The 13,547-nt window shown below is 40.7% G+C and overlaps 1 protein-coding gene across 3 annotated transcripts in view; it reads left to right on the forward strand.

The window, feature by feature from the left end:
• spata17 (spermatogenesis associated 17) overlaps positions 1 to 13,547 on the forward strand; it is a 59,440-nt gene that overhangs the window by 654 nt on the left and 45,239 nt on the right. For all 3 annotated transcript variants that reach the window (XM_068594256.1, XM_068594172.1, XM_068594339.1), the window contains exons 2-6: positions 10 to 99; positions 1,235 to 1,316; positions 2,804 to 2,854; positions 6,051 to 6,154; positions 11,891 to 12,014. In XM_068594256.1, coding sequence (XP_068450357.1) covers positions 10 to 99; positions 1,235 to 1,316; positions 2,804 to 2,854; positions 6,051 to 6,154; positions 11,891 to 12,014 — 451 coding nt within the window. The remainder of the gene's footprint in view (positions 1 to 9; positions 100 to 1,234; positions 1,317 to 2,803; positions 2,855 to 6,050; positions 6,155 to 11,890; positions 12,015 to 13,547) is intronic.

Consider the following 13,547-nt stretch of genomic DNA (forward strand, 5'->3'; position numbering starts at 1 on the left):
TGTGTGTAGGCAAGCTGAGGAGAACAGACAAAGGGAAAACCAGGCCGCCACCCTGATTCAGAGCTGGGTCAGAGCCTCCAAGGTGCAAGTTTACCTCAGGTAAGATGTGTACATCAACCTTTGTGTGGTGAATTAACTTCTGGTTTACAGTTTGAATCTGTAAACCAGATATTTTTGGTAGGCCTAGTCCTTCCATGGGCAAAAATACAAGCCTTAATATTTTATATACCAATTTGAGATTTGCTTTCCCCTCAGGGTTGAAAAACATTCAGGCAGGACTCTTAAGAGTTAATTTCAAGGGAAATCCTGATACTAGCTCACTCTCATAATTATCCCACTTCTAGAGCTTTGCAAATGGCCTGGAGGAATAAATGTCACTTGCACTCTGTGCCCCTTTCACACACAGATAAATGAATGTCCCTATGTCTGTGCTTGTTCTTATTCTGTGACCCCAGCACCATTCTGCAGGGTCAGCAGACAAACTTCCAGACAGTAGGTTAATTCAGATTACTTAAGTTAATTGATCAATGCGTTAAGTGGATAATTAGCAACAATTTTAGCTGCCTAAGTGCAACTCTGGGGTTGTGCTATCCCCACTATAAGCATTGATTTTCTGGGCGTATGAATGGCCTTTTGGAAATTGATGGCCTCGTTGGAGGCAGAGAATCGCAGTAGACTTGCATTTAGAGTATGTTTGAAGATGAATACAAATGTGTGCCGCTGACTAAAGGGGGTGAAAGGCCCATAGGACATGATCGAAAAAGCCCGGAGGAGCAGAAATGTTCTGTTTGTGTGTGTATTTTTGAAAGCATGTGTTTGTATATGCAAGGCCGCCCTGACTTTTTGATTGAACATCTTTTACAACTTAACATTTGTCTGCAGAAAAAAGCACTCATTACATTATTGTATTTCAGTGAAAAAATTCACGCAGTTTATTATAGCAGTAGTCATTTAGTGATTTCATTATTCATAATACATTATATAGAGTTAGAAATTCTTTAAGCTTTTAGTATATATATTTTTTACAGCTCTTTCAAGTTTCTCGAAGATTTAAATCTTTTTTTTTTTTTGGGCTCAAATATGTCATTTTTGAGCACAGATCAAACAAAGAAAATTCAGAATAAAATTTCCCTTCCATGTGCATCTGAATAACTTTTTTCAGTGTTTACTTCATTTCAGCTACTGAACTATACATGTCCAATCATCTTGCTAAATTGACTTTTTTTTTTTACAGCCATCTGCACAAGAAGGCAATCATTATACAGAAGATATGGCGGGGCTTCACAGCAAGGGCACGTTTCAGACAAATGGTGAAGGTAAGCCAGTGCCTGGAATGGCTATAGATATATTGATTATGTTATGATAGCCTGCATTAGAATTCAATTGCTATTTTCCTAAGTCTCTGCTTCTGACCTTAAGAAATATAATTCACTCATTACACATTGGGAAATTAGCACTTAGGAAATATGATGCAATATGATAAGGAATTCCATCTATATCTCAGTCCTCGGATGTATATAAAAAAGGTGTGGAGAGGAAAAGAGAAGAGGAACGAGTAAAGGGGTTTGTGTGTATGTGTGTGCTTTAGTAAAACAAGGCCCTATTTTCAGCATATTGCCTCCAACTGCTTCTTAATTGAACAGATTGTTGATACCGGATCCAATACCCAGCTCTCTCACATATAATTTTCCCCTGGATTGAGTTTTGTAAACGTATCACAACAAGCTATTTATCATGCCGGTAAATTACTGTTTGCTAAAGCATAACTGCCAGCCGCCGTTTGGGAGGCGTTCAAGAAATGGAAGGGGGGCGGGGGGGCTTGAGGGTTGTTGAAATAAACGATGAAGGATGTGTCACAACACACATATGGGCTAAAACGAGGCAGTTTGGTCTCATTTCGAAACAGACGAGTACTAATTTGAATCACTCAAAATTGCCACAGTGCACTATTTTGAATTAGCCCTTTGAGATGCTATTCTCTCTCTCTCTCTCTCTCTCTCTCTCTCTCTCTCTCTCTTTCTCTCTCTCTCTCTCTCTCTCTCTCTCTCTCTCTCTCTCTCTCTCTCTCTCTCTTTCTCTGTCCCTGTCTGTATTTTTTCCTCTCTCACTCTTGCAAACCTTATCATGTGTAATGTGACGTGCACAAAGCCTCATCTCAAAACATCAAGCTGAATTTACAACCTCCTTTCAAGTCTTTGTCTTCCTTCCCCTGCCTCTCCTCCCTTTCTTCCCTGTCATTATTAAAAAAAGACGTGTTGAGATATGAATCCCTTTTATGGCCGACTCTCCAGTTTGCTCCCGAAATGTGCCCCCAGTGGTCGGCCGACACGTTTGGTGTGCAACGCCTCGTTGAGTGTGCCACTGAATATTCTCTGGCCTTTTGTTTGTCACTTCTGGCAGGGCTGTCATTGATTATGAAACCAGAGGAGAGCGTTTGGCCGTCATACATCTCCATTAGCTCGCTGCTTGACTACCATAGATTTTCTTGGCCTCTGTCTGCGTTGGTGTATTGAGAGAATACTGTCCTCCCCTTGATACAAAGTCCCGCTAACCACTTTCTCTCCCTTTCTCACTTTCTCTCTCTACATCCCCCGACTTCTCCTCTTTTTACTCATGTCTCGCTTGCTTTCCTTCTCTCCTTTTCTGCCCCTTTTCTCCTCCCTCCCTTCCACAGTGGCCCTATCTGTGCTGCCTCTGTGCAATGTATTATGTATAAAGAGCTCTTTATCTTTGACGCCTGCTGTGGACAGATCAGAGGGCTGGGAGACAAGATGTAACGCCATCTTTTCCTTTGTGTTCACAGGCAGCATATTTTATCATGAAGATGAATTTCTACGAGGAGATGGCGGTCAGGGTAAATATCACCACAGTGTCTTGTTTTAGCAAATGGAGTGTCGTGGGGAGGGGGGCACTCGGTTTCTTTGTGTGTGTGTGTGTGTGTGTGTGTGTGTGTGTGTGTGTGTGTGTGTGTGTGTGTGTGTGTGTGTGTGCTGTGAATGGGAGGCCCCATGAATAGCAGCCTGTAAGCACTTCATCACACCACTTCATTGCAAAATTGTTCATCATAAAACTTCTTTATTCCCCCATGCATTCTTTTTTTCTTACTTTTTAACATGCTATAATGTTGACATTACTGTACAATTTAGTTATATACATATGCCTATTATAATTAAGGTTTAATACACAGAAGCATTATTTTTTATTTCTTCCTTTGTCATCTCATTAGCAGGTACTACTGTTCATACTCATAAATCGTAGCACTGTGGCTGTGACTGATGCTTTGGCACTTTTACACACGGATATTGCACAGAAACCTTATATTTTTACAATTCCTTGTAGTCGACTCTTTTGGCAGTTTCAATCCGGCTAAACCATTAAGGGTTTTTATAGGCCAACAAAAAAAATCACTAGTGTTTATCAAAGAGGGTGTTGCCTTCCAGATGGACAGAAATGGTTACAGTATCTTCATAATGGTGGAAACACCTGAAAATTGAGGGCTTTGAGTTTTATGCTTAATAGAAACCCAAACAAATAAAACTGACCACCCTGTCGTTTCAATAAATGTCTCATAATAGGAGAGACATTGATCCAGCAGTAGTGTTTGACCCAGCTCTTTTAGGTCATGGGTTGAAAGGTTAGGGGCGACGTCACAATGTAGAGCTGAAGCTTCTTTATTACATATAAAATAACCACAGTTTCCTAAAGGGAAGCAATAAGAATTTGTTATGGAAAATGAAATATGAATGAATAGGGCAGCAAAATGGCCCAATGGTTAGCAATTCAAGAAGGTACTGGGTTTGAACTCTTACTGGCCAAATTAGGCTTTTCTGTGCTTTATTATGTTGTGTATCTGTTTGGGTTTTGTGTAGGTGCTCCCACCACAAAAGATACTTGGTCCACATCTCTGCTTTGTGGGCTCCAAACAAAATATCATGGGTAATGTGCACCTTTTTCCTTCAGAGGGTCAAACATAGTTTGGAATCCTATGCTATTGTGAAACATTAACCTGCCCTATGTTCTGATGACACCTGTTGAAAGAAAACATTTTTACTACAAAGTATGTCAAAGTGTGTTATGATTTCTTATATTAATGAGAGAGAGAGAGAGAGAGAGAGAGAGAGAGAGAGAGAGAGAGAGGGAGAGGGGGAGGGAGAGGGAGAGAGAGAGAGAGAGAGAGAGAACTCAAGACATCTGTAATGAGAGAGATTTCTACTCACAGACCATCGTTCCAAAGAACTATTCAGTGTCGAAGGGAAAGAGAAAAAGGGAGAAACAATCATCTCAAAATCCCCCTGTGACACTTCCTTTGAATCAATTTTGATTCTTCTCTTTTTTTTCTCTCCCGTCCTGTTGTCTTTATCCTGGCTTGGTAGCTAACAGAGGATAATGTATTAGTACCGTAATAGAAACCAGTGTTTACATGCCGCACCTCGGATTTGTATTAGATTCAACAGCATCGATTTCACTAGTCAACAAAGGTCAGCAAGAACTCGAGAGGCGGCAATTACTTTATTTAAAATTATCTATTGACTGGCAGATCAATGCTAATTCTTATTTTGCTCTTTGTTGTTTTTCCCCATCCTCCACTCCACCTCTACTCTCCTCTTCCCTCTTCTCATAGTGTGATTATTCTTTTACCTGCCATTGTTTTAATCTCCTAATTAGTTTGAAGGACATCCGCCCCCTTCCTTTGAAACGGTCCACTGGTGTGTGTGTGTGGGTGTGGGTGGGTGTTTGCTAGCTAATCTGCAGCCTCCCCAATCAATGTGGACGGATACAGTTAAACATATGGAGCTGTGACAGCTGTCTGTCCTCCCTTGGATTGTCGCTCCATCACTGCAGACGAAAAAGAACCGCACGTTAAACATGGTTTCAAAGTGTTGTCCCGTATTGGATATTACCAAATGTTTAAATGTATGTGTCCTCTGCAAGTTTGTTCAAGTAATGAGAAGAATAAATGGCAAGAATGTATTTAGATAGCACATACAATGATGAAATCATAAAATTGTCTGTTGAAAAAAACTATAACTTTGCTATGAAGAAACATGCCATATCCATGCCTTAACCTCAATGCTTACTTTAAGGCCTGTCTGCGAAGAGCAAGTATTTAGTTTAGATCTAATTATTTCTTTCATATTTGTTACTAATTAAGTAGCAAATTTGCCACACTACCAGTTCTCCCATATACCATGTTAATGGTGCAGATGTTGAGGTGGAGAATTTAAACCAGACTGTAGAAATGAAAGGAGGCAGGCGTCATTCCAGCTATACTAATTCAAACCAGAAGTGTTATTTGTGTTTGTACAGTGTACATAACTGTACGCACATTTCAATTAAAAAAGTCTAAACCAACTCAAACCTTTATGATTCATATTTTATTAGCACTGTGTGCTCTCTTCAGTGCATGAATGAGGGCCGGACTACCAGCACTCTTGGTCAGCTGTGGAGAAGTGGATGAAATTATCATCATCTGTAAGATAATGTCAATTAGTGTTTAGGAACTGTGGAACAGAGCGTCATTAGTTTTCAGTAATCATCTAATACTGTGCAAATATCACCAAGTACGATCTTAGTTTTCATTAAGTGTTTGTAAGTAAAATCACTGTCCACCTGTCAAATTTCTTTTTTGTTAATAAATGAGTGGTGCATAACATTCATTGTGGTGATCGTTTTGGAAGAAATCAGTCTGACTGTTATAAACATAAATACTGCTTGAGATGTGTCATGTTGCACAATAGATGAGTAAATGGTTGAAATAGGAGACCTATTGATCAGCAGGCTCATGTCCACGCATCAACATTCATAAGGTGCTTTGCATTGACCGTTTATGGTTAAATGTCAGCGTGTAGAGGGCGGGACCGGCTACGCACATTTACAGGTTGATTTGGGATTTATGAAAGGAAATAGCTAACATATAATATAATATATCTGAATATGTTTTGGTACATTTTTTTCTTTTGAACGTATGCAAATATTTAGTGGGGATCCAATCACTGTTCTACAAATGAGACCCTTTAAGAATACCTTTGTCCTGCTTTAATCCATCACAGATCCAGCGGAGATGGAGAGGATACTTTGCCAGGAAGTATGTTCATAACTTCTACGCACGCAAGAGCTATCTGAAAGGAATTACCAGGAAAAATGAACTTGTCAGGTAAAATACATGTAATAGTGTTGTCAATGAGGCCCCAGAGCGTGCTGTTTCAGATCAAACAATTGAATGAATGAATACTGCATGTGACGAGTTCCTCAGTGGACTTTTTGTAAAGGTGTTGTTGAATTTTGAACTTTACTTCCCCCACTTCTCTCCTCGGTCTCATTCACCATTCACCCTGGAACTCAGCTGGTACACGTCATTTAAGATAAATTGATTTGATGAGTATAAAAGTCAGTTGGTGAAAATGTGTTCTTGTGGAGAGAGAGGGACTAGTGAAGGAATATGAAAGAAAGAAAGAGAGAGAGAGAGAAAGAGATCCTTTCTAAAGCGCTGAGGGCTAATAGAGAGAGAGAGAGAGAAGTGAACGATGTGAAGAAATTAAAAATTAGCCTCTGATTTGAACCGCAGCTCGCGCATTAATAAAACATCCTGTGCTCCAGGGCTTACTGCTAGAGATACGCCATCTTTTATTTTTGACAAAAAAAAACATCACGTTTAGCTAATAGTCACATTTTTAATGCTGCTAATATATTTTACCAGAACATATCTTTAGGCTTCTGCTAAAATTAAATGTAAATTTGTTAAAGTGCTTCTTGGATCACTGACTTTCCCCCTCACGTCCCCACCAGCGTTCAACCTTTCCTCCACACTCATTGCCCCTCTTAGAGGTAGGGGAAACTAGGCTGTTAAAGTCCATTAAGAGTGTTATCACTTTAGTATTATATCACACAAAGATAGACATACACAAACACACAAAACTCTTTCAAGTGTTTTGACACTTTACCTGTGACAACAAGTGTAGAACTGGTAAAATTATACGAATTCATTACTGGTCTTACAGCCACTATATAACTATGGCATATACTGCTATTGTTTATTGCACTTAAATAAAAGCAAAAGTATTTAGAATCAGCATTTACAGTAGTCAGTGGAAAAATAGTAACATTCCCCCTTTCTAAATTTCACCACCTTATTCAATTGTGTACTTATATAAACTTATATAAAGAGCACAGTAAGTAAATAACTGTAAAAAAAAAGAGAACGTAAGGAGCACGAGATGTGATGTCATTTCATTCAGCTGTGTGACATCCCCAGTCTCCCTCCCCCCCCCCCCCCGCATACACACGCACGCACACACACACACACACACACACACACACACACACACACACACAGCCCCTCCTCCACAGTGGTTTGGGGTGTTGAGGTCACTTTCCCTCAAGTTAATCACATGTTTATTTAGTGCTGCCGGGGTCATGATCAATTAACGGCGTGCCGGCGTTTATTTAAAATATCCTTTCTGTGTTAGCCGCTGAGCCCTCGGATCGCACGCTGCCTGATCACTCACCCCGCGAAGGTCCGCTATTTAATCCAGCAGCATGCTCCCTCCCTCTTGTAAGTCTGTCTGTCTGTCCAAACCGCTGCATAAATTATTCAAAGTTGGACTAATGGTCCCCATTTAGTGCAGGCTGATCGGCTGCGCATGGTAATGATATAGGAGTAATACATAGACTGCCGAACCTCTCTCTCTTCTCTCTAACTCCGTTTCAGTCCCTCTTTCTCTGTCATGACAGATCTCCACCGCACAAAACCATCTGTGTCATTTCATTAGGTACAGCATCCAACTAATAAATGCTACTTACAATACCCTCTTCTATCCACTGTCCTCCCTCCACCTCTCTCTCTCTCTCTCTCTCTCCCTCTCTCTCTCTCTCTCTCTCTCTCTCTCTCTCTCACTGTCAATTGCTGCCTCTCTCTTCCTCCTTCTCTTCCTCAATCTATTTTGCTCTATATTTTTCTCTCCCTATCTGACCCTGGTTCATTGTGCTTCAGTGTCCATCCTTATTCATCCTGTCTTCCCTTCTGCATAGCCTAATGAAGTCAGGACCCCGGTGCAGTCCCCACTCTGCCATAGTTTTCCTTGATACCCCAACAATTTATCACTTTGTCAGGGAGACACTTACAGTTCCTGCGCTTTAATAAGGGCATGCAGTGGGACAATTGGGGCAATTAGGGAAGCAGAGCGAGCACACTTTGCGTATTTACTAAATTTGCTGTTGTCATCGCTGCCGCCACCAACACGGCCTGTTGACTGCATGAATTATTCCTCTATCTGAAATAAACAGCTGGGTAATTATTACTGCCATAATCAGATAAATAATTCTTCCTGTGATGTTGCAACAACATGGCTAAATCTTTCAACTTATCCTGAAGAGAACAAGGGAGAATTTATGGACTCGCTGTTGCAAGCTGAGCGGCACTATTTTTTTTAATATTCTGTTCTATTTTTTTTCAATATTCTTCTTCTTCTCCTCTAGTGCTTTGCTGTCTCTCATCCTCTCTGTACTTTTTCCCTGTCCCTCTTTACTTTAGCCTTCTTCATTCCTCCCTCTCTTGTGTCCCTCTCAAGGACATTCATGAAAGGAGAACTGCTATGGTGGAGAGAGTGCGGGCCTGGAAGCGCGCCTGCCCTGCGATCACTCTCCGCATCAGTCTTTCTTTTGCTGCTTTTTCTTACTGATCCAGTTTTGGTGGAAACAAGTTCCCTACCCCAGTTGAATTGTGTGTGTGTGTGTGTGTGTGTGTGTGTGTGTGTGTGTGTGTGTGTGTGTGTGTGTGTGTGTGTGTGTAGGTGTGTGTGTGTGTGTGTGTGTGTGTGTGTGTGTGTGTGTGTGTGTGTGTAAAATCTGAGCGCTCTGCTCTCCCTGCCTTTTTAGGAAATTACTTTGGAGAAAAACAAAGCAAAATTTTGTGAAGTTGTAAATGTTTTTTTTTCTCGTTGAATAAGAGGAATATTGATTGGAGATCATTTTGATGCTGATATAATTGTTTGGGAGCATACAGTATGGTGACATCAGTTTGACTACTTTAGTAAATTAGTTCATCAATCACTGAAACGATACGCTGTGTTATGACGGTGTTGAATTGAAGGCTCAATACATTGAGCTGGTCACTGTCTAAATTGACTGGCTGAATTGACTACCCCCTCCTTGCCAGCTATTGAATCATTTAATTGGACCAATTAAACAGCCAATCAGGTCAAGCCTCCATTAAATATTTAGAAACTGGCCAATTAGCTGCTCTGGTGCTGGCCTGGACGACCGCAGGTGTGGCCTGCTGTCCCACAATGCTTCACTCTCTGATATCACATCAGCCCTCGACGCCACATTGTGAACCAGGTAGTAAATTATTGAGGAAGAAGTGAGAAATTTTGCTGTACTATATTAGCCATTTAAATAAGTTAACAGTCCAGGGTGAAAATGTCAGTTTGAGTTTCAATTATTTGAAAGTAGTTTAAGAATGCTTGATTATCTTGATATAGTTCAGCAGCCATCGAAAGTAATCTGGAGTTAGAGTGCTCGTACTACATTGTATGGCAAAGCTCAGCACATTATAACCATCCAATACTCACTATAATAGAGCATATGCATGTATATAATAATGCCATAATGTGCAAAATAACATTAACTGTAATCTATATATCAAATTACTATTTCATAGCCTGATAACATTGTATTAGTACAATGTAATATACTGAAATGATGTTTAATTAGATCAAATGTATAGTAATACTCATATCTCTTATTAACTTAAAATATCCCTTTCATGATAGGTTAACAAGTTTATCCTTAGATAATTATCAGTATGTACAATGAGTCCTTATGCAGGGTTTTTAATGTTTTAAATTTTAGTGACAAAATCTGTTTAAAAAATGTAACGTTTTGTAAATGCCCTCTTTTTGTTCAACAAAAAGTAAACAAAAGTTGAGTTATATTGACCAAGTTGATTCCTAGCTTCAACATAGGTTAATAAACCAGATATAACAGCAATACATCAATACATAATTACAAGCCAGTGGTTTACCGCACTGTTACTTCTTTTATCCTTCATTCTTTCACTCAGTCAAATACACATACAGTCTCTCACAGACACACACAGACACACACACACACACAGACACATGCACTCAGTGCACGTGCTGCGTGCCGAACAAGGCTAATGAGGGTTGTATGTTGTGGCGGCTGGTTGGGTCGACACAGATCGAGGTGCCTTCAGCCGTTACAAATCTGTTTGGCTTTTGTCCACTACACAGCAATTAATAACACTGGGGCTGGGGGCAGGGAAGCAAAGGTCACCCATTCAGCCTGACACACACACACACACACACACACACACACACACACACTGATACAGTTACACTTAAACACTCAGCTCAGACACACACATGCATGAATAGGTCGTGAACCTCGAAAACATTTCCTGTCTGCTTTTAAAGCGGCATGAATGAAGCACCAGGAATACACACACATACTATAAACATACACCAATTGGTTTTGGAAGACTTCCAACACGAAACCCAAACTTTATATTTTCATTAATATGTAATATCCCTGTTAGCGGCAGACAAATCAAGGCCACACAACCTCTATATTCACTTACCATATATACTGTACATACTGACACACTCACACATACAGACACACACACACACACACACACACACACACACACACACACACACACAATATTACATGTAGACACAGTCTTAAAATACTGTGCTTAATATTGCATAGACATCCACAGACACATTTAGACTTTCTCTCATTCTTGGCACACACACACACACACACACACACACACACACACACACACACACACACACGCACACACACACACACACACACACACACACGCATATTTCATTTATTTTCTAATTTAATCCGGTGCTGAGGAAGGAATGAGAATGCAAAGGTAACGGGACCGGTGTTGTGATTTCTTTTTAAATGTCAGTAGCCGCAGAATGTGTTAACCTCACATTACAGACACACTATGAATATTCTGATTCCTTTGTGGAGGCTTGTAATTGAAAAGAGAAGTTGGGCAGAGAAAGAAACTGTAGAGAAGCAGAGAAAAAAAGAAAGAGGATGATACTCTTATTGGTATTGCTCTCATGGAATTAGATTGCCTTTACTCTTAGCTGTGTGTCCAAGTGTGTATTTTGTACTAATGTACAAAATACACACACAACAATTTTAGTAATTGTTTCCAATTCCCTTTTTAAGTTATTACCCCCTTGTAACAATAAGGATGTGTGATTGCAAAATGAAATTGCTGTGTATGGGCTTTTAATGCATCCCATTTAGCCAGCTTCGCTTAACAGATGTCACAGACGGACCTGTCCTGGCTGCGGTGATGAAATATATCCATCATCCCCCCACTTATAGCCTCTCGCGCTCTCACTTTGCTGTTTTCCTTCCAAGCTGTCTCATTCTCCTGTTTTTCTCTCGGAGCTCCTCTGTCTTTCCATGGCTGTCCCAGGCTCTCTCTTATCATCAGACAGTTGTTTATTCATCTGAAGGACACTGCAGGGAATTGTCAGCTTTATGACACAACACTGTGCTCCAATTACAAACATAACGTCTACATTTTGCGCAAATCTTTTTTTATTAATACAGTGTTAAGAAGGATCATTTTATAGCATTCACATAAGTGTGAGTGTGATTTAACTATTGCTCTTGTATGATGGAGATTGATTTATAAAGCGACAGAAGAAGTCTGTGTAAAATGATGAGGAAATATATATATACTTCTTTTAATGTGTTGTCCAATGCATATATTTTGTATTCATGTTTGACTGTGCACCCTGTCAAATACCCATCATTTAAATTCATTACCTGGAAGTTTAACATTTGAATTGCAGTATTATTAGGTTAGTGTGTGTTTGCCCCGTAGGATGGAACTAGATGAACTTGAGGAACTCCAGAAGAGAGAGAGAGACTGTCTGGAGATGGTGAAAGAGCAGACAGCCAAGATCTACCAGGCTCACCGGCTACACCACCTCCTCAGTACGAAGCAGGTTGGTCGACAGGAAAACAAACACAGTGTCACAATACAATCTTTGACCAAAGGCCGATATAAAATTAGGATTTCTTCTTAACTGCAGCTACAATTAATCAGAAATATACTACATTACATTTAACTTGAAGGCTCTATTTAAAGAAGTTTAGTGGGAAGTTTAGTTGCTTGTGATGGTGCCGTGTGGCGGAGATATTAAGAAGCATTCAGAGAAATACTTTCATCAAAGTCATCTCTACGGCTCACTATTTCAAAAGCTGCAAACATAAATTCATGAGAGATATTAGTGAGACGTCAAAAACAGCACAGCAGGTGTAGTGACATAACCCATGGCCCGCCACTGCCATACACACAACTACACATGCCCAGCTAAAGATGCAGAGGCGCACATAGGCAATGGGATGATTGTTAAAGATAGAGGGGTCCTCCAGAAAGAGGCTGTAGGGAAAGAAAAGAAGGGGTCATCTTTATCTTTTGTTAACACAGGTGGGCTGTGTGGAGTGGAGTTTAGGTGTGTGTGTGTGTGTGTGTGTCTGTGTGTGTGTGTGTTTATGAGTAAGTATGTGTCTTCATGGCTCTTCTGATGTGCTGAGTGGAGTATTTTAGTGCTTCCCTTGGCACAGGTGTGCATATGTGTGTGGCATCCACGCATCTATGTGACTCCCCACTGGGATCATAATGAAGACAAAGCACACTGGTCACTGTTGATTCAGCACCACTACTCCTATATCTTTCAGTGCCCCTCTCTCTCTCTCTCTCTCTCTCTCTCTCACTCTCACTCTCACTCACTCTCCGTCATGCCTGTGCAACTAGCATCGTCATCATCTGGCTTGCTACCTACTTCCTCTGCAGGTATCCCATGTTCACCCAAGGCTCTAACATGGACACAACTTCCAGACATTTGTTTTATGAAGTTGGCGTACGCTGGAGTACGGTAGAGTTTGTCAGATAATGTTTGACTCACCAAGTGCTTTGACTTGGTTGTATAACAATGTGTTTATTGTTTTTATAATGTATATGTAACAATAGCATGTATTTCATAAATAACCAAGAAGGAAAGAAAGCAAGAAGAAAAGTTTGCGTGCTCTTCCCCGCCCTCTGTCCATTCCTTCCCCTCTCTCTCTCTCTCTCTCTCTCTCTCTCTCTCTCTCTCTCTCTTCTCTCTCTCTCTCTCTCTCTCTCTCTCTCTCTCTCTCTCTCTCTCTCTCTCTCTCTCTCTCTCTTTCTTTCTTTTTCTCTGCATATGGCAGGGGACTCTCTCCCTTCGTAGCTCTGACCTTGTCAGCAGTGAATAGATGGCTCTCCTGCACAGTTCATCCTTCCTCACTTCTCGGACCCCAGCCCACACACATACACACACATACTCACACACACACAGCTTACCAAAAGGCCCCAAGTCCCCATGACAGAGACAGAGATGGTGTGTTCCTGGGGTCAACATCATTGCTCTTCCCGTACTTTTGGGCTTGTGTGTGTGCGTGTGTGTGTGTGTGTGTGTGTGTGTGTGTGTGTGTGTGTGTGTGTGTGCACATGA

This window comes from Clinocottus analis, unplaced genomic scaffold (genome assembly GCF_023055335.1).
Source record: "Clinocottus analis isolate CAN_PGR_092001 unplaced genomic scaffold, fCliAna1.0.p SCAF_1, whole genome shotgun sequence".
Lineage (NCBI taxonomy): Eukaryota > Metazoa > Chordata > Actinopteri > Perciformes > Cottidae > Clinocottus > Clinocottus analis.